Genomic DNA, 15,530 nt, shown 5'->3' with positions numbered 1-15,530 from the left:
GACCCTTGCTGCGCCCGGCTGGCGGACGACCCTGGCTGCGCCCGGCTGGCGGGCGGCGATGGCTGCGCCCGGATGGCGGGCGGCGATGGCTGCGGCGATGGCTGCGCCTGGCGGGCGGCGATGGCTGCGCCCGGCTGACGGACGACCCTGGCTGCGCCCGGCTGGCGGGCGACTCTGGCTGCGCCCGGCTGGCGGGCGACCCTGGCGGCGCTGGCCCAGGATTCACCAGGCTTGGGAGACACGCTTCAAACAACTTTATAAAGATCGTTGACATCTAGTGGAAGCCGTAGGAAGTGCGAAATGAATCCTTTCTCACTGTGTGATCTATTAACAATGACTCAAAAAAATAGTACAGCCACAAAATTCTATTTTTCTCTCAGGTTTTTGCTTGCCATATGAGTTTTGTTATACTTACAGACACCATTCAAACAGTTTTAGAAAATTCAGAGTGTTTTCTATCCAAATCTGGTAATAATATGCATATCCTAGCTTCTGAGTTGGTGTAGGAGGCAGTTAAAAATGGGCACATATTTTTTTCAAAATTCTCAATACTGCCCCCTAGCCCCAACAGGTTATATCTAGAATTACTATTCTAATATCTAGAATTACCCATTCTAATATCAAGTATTACCCATTCTAATATCTAGAATTACCCATTCTAATATCAATAATGAATATTCTAATATCTAGAATTACCCATTCTAATATCTAGAATTACCCATTCTAATATCAATAATGAATATTCTAATATCTAGAATTACCCATTCTAATATCTAGAATTACCCATTCTAATATCAAGTATTACCCATTCTAATATCTAGAATTACCCATTCTAATATCAATAATGAATATTCTAATATCTAGAATTACCCATTCTAATATCAAGTATTACCCATTCTAATATCTAGAATTACCCATTTTAATATCAATAATGAATATTCTAATATCTAGAATTACCCATTCTAATATCTAGAATTACTATTCTAATATCTAGAATTACCCATTCTAATATCAAGTATTACCCATTCTAATATCTAGAATTACCCATTCTAATATCAATAATGAATATTCTAATATCTAGAATTACCCATTCTAATATCTAGAATTACCCATTCTAATATCAAGTATTACCCATTCTAATATCTAGAATTACCCATTTTAATATCAATAATGACTATTCTAATATCTAGAATTACCCATTCTAATATCTAGAATTACTATTCTAATATCAATAATGAATATTCTAATATCTAGAATTACCCATTCTAATATCAAGAATTACCCATTCTAATATAAAAAATTACCAATTCTAATATCTACAATTGCCCATTTTAATATCTAGAATTATTCATTCTAATATAAAAAAATGACCCATTCTAATATCTAAAGTTACACATTTTAATATCTAGATATATCCATTCATTGTCATATCTAAAAAAAGGGATGTGAAAAAGAGCACCAGCATGTCATAGCCGTACGAAGTAGGGGTGCTGATGGTGTACACCCCCTGATCAATGTGTGAGTAAGGCCTTTATCACTCCTGTATGAGTGGAGAAAAGATACTCCTCAGCACCTCCCTGCATCCTCCCGCTGCTATGCACCACGTGGTGGTCTCTGAGAGAGGTGCCGATTTCGATTGGATGTTGTCCTGGTAAGAGGACTGACAATGACCAGCAGGTGACAGGGGTACAACTCACACTTTACTGCCACACCGAACAGACAGGCACACACACACACACACACACACACACACACACACACACACACACACACACACACACACACACACACACACACACACACAGAGCCAACAGGAAGAGGAGACTAGTAGTAGTGTTAGTGGAAGCGTTGTAGTGGTTTTCTGTAGAACAGAATTAACAGGGAATATACTGTACTACCAGGGTAATAGCAATGTAAGGATATACAAAGGGAATGGCAATGACGTAACATACAGCATGACGCCATTTCCATGTGGAAATCTCCTGTCTGTTGTGTGGCATGGGGCTGATCAGTTTCAAACGACTTGAATTCACAATATTTGCCCTAAATCTACTACTGTTTCCATTATGCCCCTTTTCACCAGATTTGACCTTTGGCCTGTTGAAAATGGCCTTAAAAATCGACATTTTACGTGATATCCGTAAAATGTTAGGCCGGACATCATTGTGTGATCTAGCATGAATAAAACAAGCAAAACAAAAGCACTTTTTTCCAGGTTGGTTGGTCTCCCTCTTCCCTTTATTTTCCTTCCTTTTCTTCTTTGGCTGGAATCAGAGAAGTTAAACTCAAAACTGATTAAATAAAGAGCCCAAGATGTTCCTTGTGAAAAGCAGCCCTCATTAACTAGCATAAAAATTGTCTAGACAGTGTCTCTCTATAGATGAAACTATGAACACCGTCCTGGGTCACAATCAAACTACCTCATAATCAACCACAACCCCGGAACACAAATTCACACAGTCACAAACATTGTACATTTTCAAAGAAACTAAATGGTTTATGAAAGTCATCCAATGTGATTAAGAATTCTGTGTGTGTAACATTGTCTTCAGCTGCCCAGAATAGCTTTATTTGACAATGCTCTGTCTATCTACAATGCCTTCGGAAAGTATTCAGACCCCTTGACTTTTTCCACATTTTGTTAAACAAGATTCTCTGGTCTGATGAAACCAAGATTGAACTCCTTGGCCTGAATGCCAAGCATCACTTCTGGAGGAAACCTGGCACCATCCCTACGGGGAAGCGTGGTGGTGGCAGTATCATGCTGCTGGGATGTTTTTCAGCGGCAGGGACTGGGAGACTAGTCAGGATCGAGGGAAAGATGAACGGAGCAAAGTACAGCGAGTTCCTTCAGACTAGTCTTGTGAGGCTAGTGGGCGTCCTAGAGCAAAACACATTTCCATAGAGTGGTCATAATAATGTGTAGCCCAAACTGTCGCTACAGACAGATGTTTGCAGATGGGCTGTATCGACTTCAGACGAGACCTGTGACGCTTGTGGGGGTCGTAGTGCAAAACAGAGAACACCATCGTGAGAGTGTCATCTTTCCATCGAGGGGTCATAATAGTTTATAGGCGAGAGAAGATTGATTTTCGGGATGTCTCAGTCTGACAAACACTGCGGAATCTCTGCCACCTTCCACCGCAGATGTGGAAGGGCGACATCGGCGGACGCAGTGATATCTCTAGCTTAAACTGACGGGTTTGACGGGGATTTTTTTATTATGCTAATTCTATTTCCACGGGGAGCGGACATCGACTCAAGTCTGATTAGCAACACCCACAATAACATAGAACATCTTATAGAATAAAGACGCACACTTTATCCTGACCTATGAAACATCACAATTAAGACCCACACTTCATCCTGTCCTATGAAACATCACAATAAGGACCCACACTTTATCCTGTCCTATGAAACATTACAAAAAAGAAAAGGAATATAACATACACTGTTTACAGGAAACTCACTCTACATCCTTAGATGAAGTTGCGTGGGAAAGGGAATGGGGTGGTGAAATAATTTTCTGTCATGGACAAAGGAACTCAAAGGGTGTGATGATATTCATCAACAAAAATGTTGATCTGAATGTGCAAATAATCAGGAATGACTCACAAGGAAGGTGGATCCTTTTGAATATGAAAGTGGACGAAAAAGAGATTTGGCTCATTAATCTATATGGTCCAAATCAGGATGATTCATACTTCTTTGAAAACATTTATACCAATTTATTGAACTTACAGGCAACAAATGATCTAATCATTATGGTGGGAGACTATAACACAGTGTTAAGTACCTCAATGGACCGTAAAGGTAATTACTCTACAGACTATCATCACCGTGCCCTTAAGGATATCACAAATATTATGGACACATTAGAAATAGTGGATATTTGGAGACTAAAAAACCCTGACCTAGTGAGATATACATGGAGGAGACTTAATCAAGCTAGTCACTAGTTTCTTGTCTCTTTCTCTTTTGCATCAAAGGTTAAAAAAGTTTTAATAGGAAACAGAATGCGATCGGATCATCATCTAATTGGCATTCACATAACTCTTATAGATTTTCCACTTGGACGGGGATATTGGAAATTTAATCAAAGTTTACTGGAGGACAACTTATTTTTAACTAAGACAAAATAATTTATAACTGAATTTTTCCAATATAATATAGGTTCAGCAAATCCCCTTATTGTTTGCGATACCTTTAAGTGTACCTTCAGGGGTCATTCAATTCAATATTCATCAATAATAAAAAAGCAGTTTCTGGCTAAAGAGACAAGACTAACAAGGGAAATCCATGAACTAATAGTACAGGTAGATAGCAATAAAAACAATACTACAGAGATACAAAATAAGTTAGAGGAAAAACAAAAAGAACTTGAGGAACTTATTCAAGAACGATCTAATGTAATCTATTACAAAAATACAGCAAACTGGATGGAATATGGAGAAAAATGCACAAAATTCTTCCTGAATCTCCAATACAGGAACGCTAACAAAAATAATTTTCAGAAACTCGTTACTGAAGACGGAGTCATCTATGATTCTCTGAATTATATTTTCAAAGAGGAAGCTAATTATTTTAGGCAGATGTTCTCTTTCCATCTCATCCTCTCCCACTGAATGAAGATTATGGTAAGGAATTCTTTCCAAATAATATAAAAAATGGAAAATTAACAAATGTACAGAAAGATCAGTGCGAAGTCCAAATTACAGACAAATAACTTTTTGAGGCTCTTAAATCCTTTCAGTCTGGAAAAACCCCAGGGCTTGATGGCATACCGGTAGAGGTATATAAAGTATTTTTTTATATACTAAAAGCTTCATTGTTAGATTGTTTTAACTACTCCTATAGAAATGGAAGTCTGTCAGGTACTCAGCAGGAAGGTCTGATTTCTCTATTATTAAAACAAGACCCAGATGGAAAATATAAAGACCCAGTCTATCTAAAAAAACTGGAGGCCCCTTACACTTCAATGTTGTAACGCAAAAATACTAGCGAAATGCATAGCACTCAGAATTAAAATGGTTTTACCAGGTATTGTTCATCCTGATCAGACAGGTTTGTTACATGGACTATACATTGGACATAATATACTACAACTACTAGAAATAATAGAACATCATGAAACATATAAGAAGCCAGGAATGGTATTTATAGGGGATTTTGAAAAGGCATTTGATTTTTTCAATTTCGGTAATTTTCTTATAAAAAGAGGCAAAAATAATGTATAGCAACCCCAGGTGTAAAATAGTAAATAACGGCTAATTCTCAGAGAGTTTTGAATTGTCAAGAGGAGTTAAACAAGGGTGTCCGCTGTCACCATATCTATTGATTATGGCCATCAAAATGCTAGCTATTAAAATCAGATCCAATAACAACATTAGAGGATTAGAAATCCAAGGCTTAAAAACAAATGTCTCCATGTATGCCGATGACTCAAGTTTTATAATAAGTCCGCAAGCTAGATCCCTGCAATGTCTCATTGAAGATCTAGATAACTTTTCTGTACTCTCTGGACTAGAACCTAATTATGATATGTGTACAATATTACGTATTGGAGCTTTTAAAAATACAACTTTTACATTACCCTGCAGTTTACCTATAAAATGGGTTGATGGTGAAGTAGACATAGTCGGTATTCATATCACAAAATATATAAATAAGCTCTCCACAATGAATTTCAATAGAAAACTTGTAAAAATAGACAAGATCCTGCAACCATGGAGAGGTAAATACCTGTCTATTTATGGAAAAATTGCCCTGATTAACTCCTCATTCATATCTCAGTTTACTCACTTACTTATGGTGCTGCCTACTCCTGATTATTTGTTTTTCAAATCATATGAGCAAAAAATATTTTGCTTTATCTGTGACGCTAAACCAGACAAAATGAAATGTGCCTATCTGTATAATGAATATGAATTGGGTGGGTTGAGATTATTAAATATAATCACTAAACCTCACTCTAAAAGCTTCACTCATTCAAAAGTTTTATTTGAACCCTAAATGGCTCTCAAGTAGATTACTAAGAAAAGCTCATCCATTGTTTAAAAATTGCCTTTTTACCTTTGTGCAGTTTGCTATGTCTCATTTTCGATTAATTTTTATTTATTTTTATTTTTATTTCACCTTTATTTAACCAGGTAGGCAAGTTGAGAACAAGTTCTCATTTACAATTGCGACCTGGCCAAGATAAAGAAATTGAAATTGAAAAAAAGAAATTGAAAATTATACTTTTTTCAAATTATCTCTCTTTTTCAAACAAGCATTGCAGAGCTGGCTACAATTTCAATTTCATCCCCCTGAAAAGATAGAACAAATATTACAACAAATATTATGGCTGATCTCAAATGTGCTGGTTGATAAAATACCTGTATTTATGGGAAAGATGTTTGAAAAGGGTATTTTGTTCTTAAATGATATTGTAAATTGGAACGGTAGAGTTATGTCCTTCATGGAGTTATCAGAATTGTACGGGAAGGTCTGCTCAATCCAAGAGTACAACCAATTGATTACAGCTTTACCCCAAAAATGGAGGAGGCAGGTGGCAGCGGGAGGAGGTAGGGGACTGGTCTGTCTGCCCAATATAAAGGATCAAAACTGGCAGAGGAATAAAAATAGATTATACCAATAAAAAGGAAATTATACCAGTTTCATTAAGGACATTGAGGACCAGGATGTTGACAACTGTGCCATACAGATTGCAAAATAGTTGGGAAGAGATTTTTGATGTACCGATTCCATGGTACAGGGGGTATGAGTTGATATATAAAACAGTGCAAGATTCAAGACTTCGTGCTTTTCAGCTAAAATTAGTATATGGAATTCTTGCCACCAACAAAATGTTGAATATTTGGGGCATAAAGTCATCGAAGCTCTGCAGATTTTGTTGTGAGGATACAGAATCAATCAACCATTTGTTTTGGTGTTGCCCTTAGGTAGCCTGTTTCTGGTCTCAGGTTCAGGAATGGCTGAAAATGCATAGCATTGATCTAAAATTGACCCTAGAAATAGTACTGTTAGGAGATCTGGAGAGACCGGGTCAGTCAATTACTAATATACTAATACTCTTAGTAAAAGTATTTATCTTCAACTCGCAATCTGTGGATTCTATTCGATTAGATAGATTGAAATTGTACGTTAAACATCAGAGCATAGTTGAAAGATATGTGTTGCGTAGAAACCCGAAGCGGGTGGTCAGCAGAGATAGATGGGATGGGCTGAGGGAAGCTGAGGGTTGGGATGTGGAATTGGAGACAAGTGGGAGTGGAGTTGCTGTGTGGGAGTGGAGTTGCTGTGTGGGAGTGGAGTTGCTGTGTGGGAGTGGAGTTGCTGTGTGGGAGTGGAGTTGTTGTGTGGGAGATAGAATGATGGGCAAAGATAAAAGAGGAAAAAAAAGAAAAAGGTCCAAATAAAACATAATAAAAAGTAAGTTTGAATGACACTGAGGGACAGTGTTTTTACACTAATTCACAACTACACGCCGGTTTGCCTGAGGCTGATGCCGTGCAGGTGTTTGTACACATGCATATACACACACTCTCATTCAAATAAACACATAAAAGAACACACACATACATGTAATAGGGCCAGAAGTGCACACAAACATATAGAGTTGGCATTGCTGTTATGATTTTAGTTGTCCTTGATGTCCTTTGTTTTAAATGTTTTTTTTTTGTTTTTGTTTTTTTGTTCATTCTCTTGGTTGTTGATGCATTGGGGGGTTCTTGGGGGTGGGGAATGGAATGGAATTAATTGTATTTTTTATTTTTCTTATTGGGGGGGACTGTGGGAGGGGTCTCGAATGGTTGAGGGACAGCTATTGGGGAACTGTGGGGGGTCAACATGCCCTTGAGCAGGGCATTGATCCTGGATGCTTCTGTGTGTTGCTCTGAATGGGAATCTGTTAGATGTAGTTGTTGAGTGGCTTCACTGCAAGTATAATGTATGTTTCGGATATTCAATAAATAAAAAATAAAACAATTTCAAAAAAGACCCACACTTTATCCTGTCCTATGAAACATCAGAATAAAGACCCACACTTTATCCTGTCCTATGAAACATCAGCATAAAGACCCACACTTTATCCTGTCCTATGAAACATCAGAATAAAGACCCACACTTGATCCTATGAAACATGTTCAGTTGCTGCCCTCTGAAACCTGATGTGTTGAAGCTCTGCTCTAATGCTACACCTGGTGTATATCTTTCTGTTTAGTTCCATTATCCTATTGAGGGGATACATGCACAATGTAATCAAATGCTCTTCTTTCATTGTTTTGATATGTTCTATATTTTTCACCATGTTAAACAGACAATTAATAAATGTACAACCTTTTGAGTTTGGTCTATTTTCTGAAAATGCATATGATTATAGTAGACTATATTTTGTGATATTCTTACTTTATCTGATCATAGGGCAACAGAACATAAGTACTTGCCTATACAATGTTTTACAGACATCTACCATAATTTAAGAGTTACTTAATGGTGTTCAACAGCTCGATAAATTACTTTGCAATGACCCAGTGTCACAAATGGCTTCTATTGATTGTGCAGCACATACCCTGGGATGTAATATGGCTGGGCACAATGGTTAACTAATGTTAGCTAGCCATGTTGCCTCATGCTAGTTGTGCTAAACCCAGCTATAGATTTGTTTCATTGCTGGTAGCTAGCATGTTTTATCTATCAGTGAATATTGCTTTGGTGATTGATTCTATGGGTAGTCATGGATACAGCCCACTACTGATTACACAGTCAATGACGTGTGCGTCACCATGCAATAATTACTCGCCTCAGCCAATGTGGTACAGATCTGCTATTTTCATACTTTGGAACCGGAACCCCCATCAGAAGCTAGCCAGCTAACTAGCTATTAGCTAGTAGCCAGTTAGCCACTGCTAGCGGTCTGGAGGAGCCTTTGCGTTCCAGTCATTGGCAGCAGATAACTGGAAGGAAAGGCGGCCAAAGGGGGTGTTGGCTTTGGGGATGACCAGTGTGATATACCTGCTGGAGCGCATGCTACGGGTGGGTGTTGTTATCGTGACCAGTGAGCTGAGATAAGGCGGAGCTTTACCTAGCAAAGACTTATAGATGACCTGGAGCCAGTGGGTCTGGCGATGAATATGTAGCGAGGGCCAGCCGACTAGAACATACAGGTCACAGTGGTGGGTGGTATAAGGGACTTTGGTGACAAAATGGATGGCACTGTGATAGACTGCATCCAGTTTGCTGAGTAGAGTATTGGAAGCTATTTTGTAAATGACATCGCCGAAGTCGAGGATCGGTAGGATAGTCAGTTTTACGAGGGTATGTTTGGCGGCGTGAGGGAAGGAGGCTTTGTTGCGAAATAGGAAGCCGATTCTAGATTAATTTTGGATTGGAGATGTTTAATATGAGACTGGAAGGAGAGTTTACCATCCACATATTCTATATCAGAACCGTCCAGAGTTGTGATGCTAGTCGGGCGGGCGGGTGCGGGCAGCGAACGGTTGAAAAGCATGCATTTGGTTTTACTAGCGTTTAAGAGCAGTTGGAGGCCACAGAAGGAGTGTTGTATGGCATTGAAGCTCGTTTGGAGGTTAGTTAACACAGTGTCCAAAGAAGGGCCAGAAATATACAGAATGGTGTCGTCTGTGTAGAGGTGGATCAGAGACTCACCAGCAGCAAGAGCGACATCATTGATGTATATAGAGAAAAGAGTCGGCCGAAGAATTGAACCCTGTGGCACCCCCATAGAGACTGCCAGGGGCCCGGACAACAGGCCCTCCGATTTGACACACTGAACTCTATCAGAGAAGTAGTTGGTGAACCAGGCGAGGCAGTCATTTGACAAACCAAGGCTCAAGTGTAGATGAAGGGGTGGAGACAGGTGGAAATAAGGATTTTCAATTGAGACATGGATTGTGTATGTCATTCAGAGGGTGATTGGGCAAGACAAAAGATGTAAGTGCCTTTGAACGGGGTATGGTAGTAGGTGCCAGGCTCAACAGTTTGAGTGTGTCAAGAACTGCAACGCTGCTGAGTATTTCACGCTCAGCTGTTTCCCCGTGTGTATCAAGAAGAGTCCACCACCCATCCAGCCAACTTGACACAACTGTGGGGAGCATTGGAGTCAACATGGGTCAACATCCTTATGGAACATTTTCGACACCTTGTAGAGTCTATGCCCGGACGAATTGAGACTGTTCTGAGGGCAAAAGTGGATGCAACTCAATTTCAGGAAGGTTTTTCCTAATGTTCTGTATACTCTGTGTAGTGTATTGCATTGGGACCAAAGGAGTGGGTGGAGTAAAAAGTGTGGATGGGCATATAGAACTCAGTCCCTCATGAAATAACACCATATATATATTCTATAGACCCTACTGAGGATTTTCCAACCCCACATTTACTTTGGCACCTAGAATAGTTTTTGCTCTATAATTTTTTCATTGTAGCTTTATTTTACCAGGTAAGTTGACTGAGAACACATTCTCATTTACAGCAACGACCTCGGGAATAGTTACAGGGGAGAGGAGGGGGGATGAATGAGCCAATTGGAAGCTGCGGATGATTAGTAGGTCATGATGGTATTAGAGCCATATTGGGAATTTAGCCAGGACACCGGGTTTAGCACCCCTGCTCTTACAATAACTGCCATGGGATCTTTAGTGACCACAGAGAGTCAGAACACCCGTTTAACGTCCCATCTGAAAGACGGCGCACATCCGAAAGACATAAGCATTCCATATAAAAGGAATCGCATTGTGTCAAATCGAATGGGTGGAGTAAATTATTCACTCCGTATTATTCAGTGCCCCATGAAATGACACTATATATACATTCCACAGACCCTACTGAGTATTCCCTACAATACATTTAATGTGGCACCTAGAATAGTTTTTGCTCTACATGCCAATATATTTTCCATATACAGTGATTTGCATTGGGGACATTTATTTGACTTTGGAACATTGCAAATGTCACTTAAATATGAACAAATATGAATCATTGTTAAATGTTTAGACAATTATTTTTCATATCCCATGAATAAATACAGGTTATTGACATTTTTATACTGTTAAGTGGGGGGCTTTTATTTTGAACATTTGCGGAATTCCGTGACACGGAAGTACTTTTTTAGTATTGTTGATCAAATGCTGATATGATAATGCATTTTCTTGAAATCTACAAAATGAAGGGAACGGGAAAAATGATTTAAAGGCTCGGGTCGACGTGATATTGGAACGAATTAACTCCTACTAGCTTCTTGCCAAGTTAGTAGTAGAAAGGAGTGTCCTGACGTTGCTAACGTTAGTTGCTAGCTAGGCTACTGTAAAAACAAGCCATCTGGCGACCTGACACTGCTGGATTGGTTACTGTCAGGTGCTTTCACTGTGGTGGTGAGATGCCTATCGAAAGAACTATCTCGGACCTCCGTTCACGGTTGGAGGGTAGGTGTTTTTTGTCTATCATATATATACTGAATTGATGTCCTACTACTCCTAGGTACTGGCTAGCTAGTTTTAGGATATGTTCTAAAAAGATCTCAATTATTAACAGAATGTTCACTGACTAGCTAACGTTAGTTACCGTTAGCTAGCTTAGATACAATTGTGAATTAGCTAGCTAGGTTTATAGAAAATGGCTTTTCATATCACATCATTGACAGTGAAAAGTATGGTGGTGGTGTTTGCTAGAGAATTGAACAATATACGACATTTCAACTCACTTGCACTACACTTTCTATCTCGTGTCTAATGTCTAGCCTATTTCTATCCTGCTTTTCCAACCCACACCTTTAGGGTCGAAGGGCAAAGGCTCCTCCACTACTGATTACACATTAATCTGGAGGATCATGCCCCTAAACCCTGCTGCTCTTCCCTGTGTTTGTCAGAGACGTAGCTAGTAACTGAACCAGTCTGATGAGGAAATGCAGTTCTGACCGTCATCAGTGCATGTGTCTATTCTGACTCTCTCAAAATATTATATCCTGTTAATGATTTTCTGAACTCAAGCACAAAAACCCTACAAGTTATTGGCTGCATTTATATGGTCATGTTGATGACTGTGATCGTCTATTCTATTCACTCTGTCGTCTCCAAATCATGCATTCACTAAGAAAACAAGGGCTGTACCAGCTAATGACAGAGCCCCTTGATTTCTCCCCCAATTTCCTCTTGAAGACGGTGCAGTGACAGAGTTATGCATGAGTAACAGTGGAATCAATTGTCTTTGTCTTGGTTATACTGTACTGTATGAGGATGCTGTGTGGGCAAAATCGCTGTTAGTGTGCCATGAGATCACACCATGTTTATGTGGGCATGACCACTGAATTAAGCTCTTTGTTGTGTCTGTTGACTGTTTATTTGATTTGATTCACCTTTATTTAACCAGGTAGGCTAGTTGAGAACAAGTTCTCATTTACAACTGCGACCTGGCCAAGATAAAGCAAAGCAGTTCGACACATACAACAACACAGAGTTACACATGGAATAAACAAACATACAGTCAATAATACAGTAGAACAAAGGAAAACAAAAAGTCTATATACAGTGAGTGCAAATGAGGTAAGTTAAGGCAATAAATAGGCCATGGTGGCAAAGTAATTACAATATAGCAATTAAACACTGGAATGGTAGATGTGCAGAAGATGAATGTGCAAGTAGAGATACTGGGGTGCAAAGGAGCAAGATAAATAAATACAGTATGGGGATGAGGCAGTTAGATAGATGGGCTGTTTACAGATGGGCAATGTACAGGTGCAGTGATCTGTGAGCTGCTCTGACAGCTGGTGCTTAAAGCTAGTGAGGGAGATATGAGTCTCCAGCTTCAGAGATTTTTGCAGTTCATTCCAGTCATTGGCAGCAGAGAACTGGAAGGAGAGATGACCAAAGGAGGAATTGGCTTTGGGGGTGACCAGTGAGATATACCTGCTGGAGCGTGTGCTACGAGTGGGTGCTGCTATGGTGACCATTGAGCTGAGATAAGGCGGGGCTTTACCTAGCAGAGACTTGTAGATAACCTGTAGCCAGTGGGTTTGGCGACGAGTATGAAGCGAGGGCCAGCCAACGAGAGCGTACAGGTTGCAATGGTGGGTAGTGTATGGGGCTTTGGTGACAAAACGGATGGCACTGTGATAGACTGCATCCAGTTTGTTGAGTAGGGTGTTGGAGGCTATTTTATAGATGACATCACCGAAGTTGAGGATCGGTAGGATGGTCAGTTTTACGAGGGTATGTTTGGCAGCATGAGTGAAGGATGCTTTGTTGCGATATAGGAAGCCAATTCTAGATTTAATTTTGGATTGGAGATGCTTAATGTGAGTCTCTGGAAGGAGAGTTTACAGTCTATCCAGACACCCAGGTACTTGTAGTTGTCCACGTATTCTAAGGCAGAACTGTCCAGAGTAGTGATGCTGGACGGGCGAGCAGGTGCGGGCAGTGATCGATTGAATAGCATGCATTTAGTTTTACTTGTGTTAAATAGGCCTAGCTAGTACGGGAAAAAAAATATGTATGAAATGAATTGAAATGTATGCATTCACTACTGTAAGTCACTCTGGATAAGAGCGTCTGCTAAATGACTAAAATGTAAAATGTTTTGAAGGTGCCACAGCCTAAGTAGTGAAAGTGTTGTTGGTCTAAAGATTTAAATTTAAAATGATTATGATTCAGGTTTGCATTGATGTCAATGGAAGATTTGTGTGTAGTGTAAGCTTCTGTTGCTCGTACAGATATAGTCAGGATTAGGCCCAATGATTTATATATACACTAGATGACTGATTGGGGGTGCTGTTTTGATGCCACTGTGCCTCCATCTTGGCACTCCCCAAAAATGCATTCATTAATGTCTACATTTGTTTTTGCCACATTGTATTCTATTACAAACACCTTAATGCATACTCTTAAATTATATTATACAAGCTAAACATAAAAAAAATGAAAAAGCATTTTCCTTAATGTATATTTTTCAGAGATTACTAATGTTACTGTCCCCACTACAACAACAAAAATACTTAAATACTGTACATGTGATTTTTGTCCTTGAGAAGATTAATTGAAATACGGTATAATTACATTTATTCCTATGGAGGACTGCTCCTACTAGGGAGGGCCAATATGGCCGACCGGTGCGTCCAAAGCCTCTCAATGACCAATGCATAGCAAAAAGCAGTCTAGGGCTTATATACATCATTGATTGGGTCTAAATGAGTTTACACTGTAGGAGTGAGAGAAGATGCATTGTTTTTCTTAGACACTGTAATCCATTTAGCCTATAGGCCAGTGCCACACAGGGCGGCGATGGTCCTGCACCATGGTTGAATGTGCAGGAGATGGTAATTACACACAGAAACCTGGTATGTTAAAAGCCTATCCGTTGTTGTAAAGCCTGATGGGGAAAGATGTCTTTTTTTTACCGTTATCCCATAGGATATGAGAAGATTGGGGAAGCTACATCGAGGACCTCTATAGCTGACCTTGAGGATGCCAGACAGATATTCATCAATCAGCCTCAACTCACTAAGTTCTGCACCAATCATGTCAGGTAGCCTGAGTGTTTACATTTTATAAATAAACTAATTCTTAGGCCTATGTTATTAGTTTGTAATGACCATTTTACCAAGTCAGTTCTTAGTAAACACCTGATAATTTCTGTAGCGTGCTGCTGAATATTGTTGCGGGTTTCTCTCTTGCCTTTTCCAGCACAGCCAAATACAATGTGCTTACCTTCCTGCCTCGATTCCTATACGCTCAGTTCAGGAGGGCTGCTAACTCATTCTTCCTGTTCATTGCACTATTGCAGGTGGGGCTAAATAATTATACAGTATATTTTGAACATTTCAGCACTGTTTAGCAGACAGAAATTCTCACCTATCAGACATCGTGGTTGTTAAATGGATAGTTCACTTTTTTGGGGGGGGTTTTACCTTATTAATCGACTTAATTAAAAATCGGTTTTGTAAAAAAGGGTTAACTTTCGCTTTAACAGTCTGACTAACTATGTCTACATTCTCCCTTCTCCTGGTAGCAAATTCCGGATGTTTCTCCCACAGGACGGTGGACTACCCTGGTTCCTTTGATCCTCATCCTGTTGGTGGCAGCCCTGAAGGAGATCGTTGAGGATCTGGTGAGGACCATAGAACTAGAATGACATTAAATATATCTATATTTCTATAGAGAGGACATCTGTTATGTGTTCTCTGAAAACGTGCCCAAGTGCCAGGCATGTCTGAAAGTCGTTCTTGTACTCGCTGACCGTGTGGTTTTTGATTTTCTTGAAACTGATTCCATAAAAAGGTATTTTGGATGGATGCTTGACATATAATAAAACATTGGACAGAGATAATTTCCCATTTGAATGTTCTTCTCAACAGAAACGTCACAAAGCAGATAGGGTGGTCAACAGGAAGGAGGCCCAAGGTAAGAAACTGTTGAAATTATTTATCTATTTCTGCTTTTCAAACAGGTGTAGGTTATTGGACAGATTTTTAATATCAGGATTTGCTAACATAGTTTTCTCTCTGTGTCCCCCTCTCCTCT

At 39.5% G+C, this 15,530-nt stretch overlaps 1 protein-coding gene across 2 annotated transcripts in view; it reads left to right on the top strand.

The window, feature by feature from the left end:
• The first annotated feature begins 11,111 nt into the window (after nucleotides 1-11,111).
• LOC115172930 (probable phospholipid-transporting ATPase IA) overlaps nucleotides 11,112-15,530 on the top strand; it is a 47,998-nt gene continuing 43,579 nt past the window's right edge. Inside the window, exons 1-5 of one of the 2 annotated variants that reach the window (XM_029730813.1) lie at nucleotides 11,112-11,441; nucleotides 14,421-14,535; nucleotides 14,694-14,793; nucleotides 15,019-15,117; nucleotides 15,365-15,410. In XM_029730813.1, the coding sequence (XP_029586673.1) occupies nucleotides 11,396-11,441; nucleotides 14,421-14,535; nucleotides 14,694-14,793; nucleotides 15,019-15,117; nucleotides 15,365-15,410 (406 nt within the window). In that variant the 5' untranslated portion in view covers nucleotides 11,112-11,395. The remainder of the gene's footprint in view (nucleotides 11,442-14,420; nucleotides 14,536-14,693; nucleotides 14,794-15,018; nucleotides 15,118-15,364; nucleotides 15,411-15,530) is intronic. The other variant, XM_029730812.1, reaches the window with a different exon arrangement.

This window comes from Salmo trutta, chromosome 33 (genome assembly GCF_901001165.1).
Source record: "Salmo trutta chromosome 33, fSalTru1.1, whole genome shotgun sequence".
NCBI lineage: Eukaryota > Metazoa > Chordata > Actinopteri > Salmoniformes > Salmonidae > Salmo > Salmo trutta.
The sequence above is the reverse complement of the archived record's forward strand: the minus strand, read 5'-3'. Positions and strand labels throughout refer to the sequence as shown.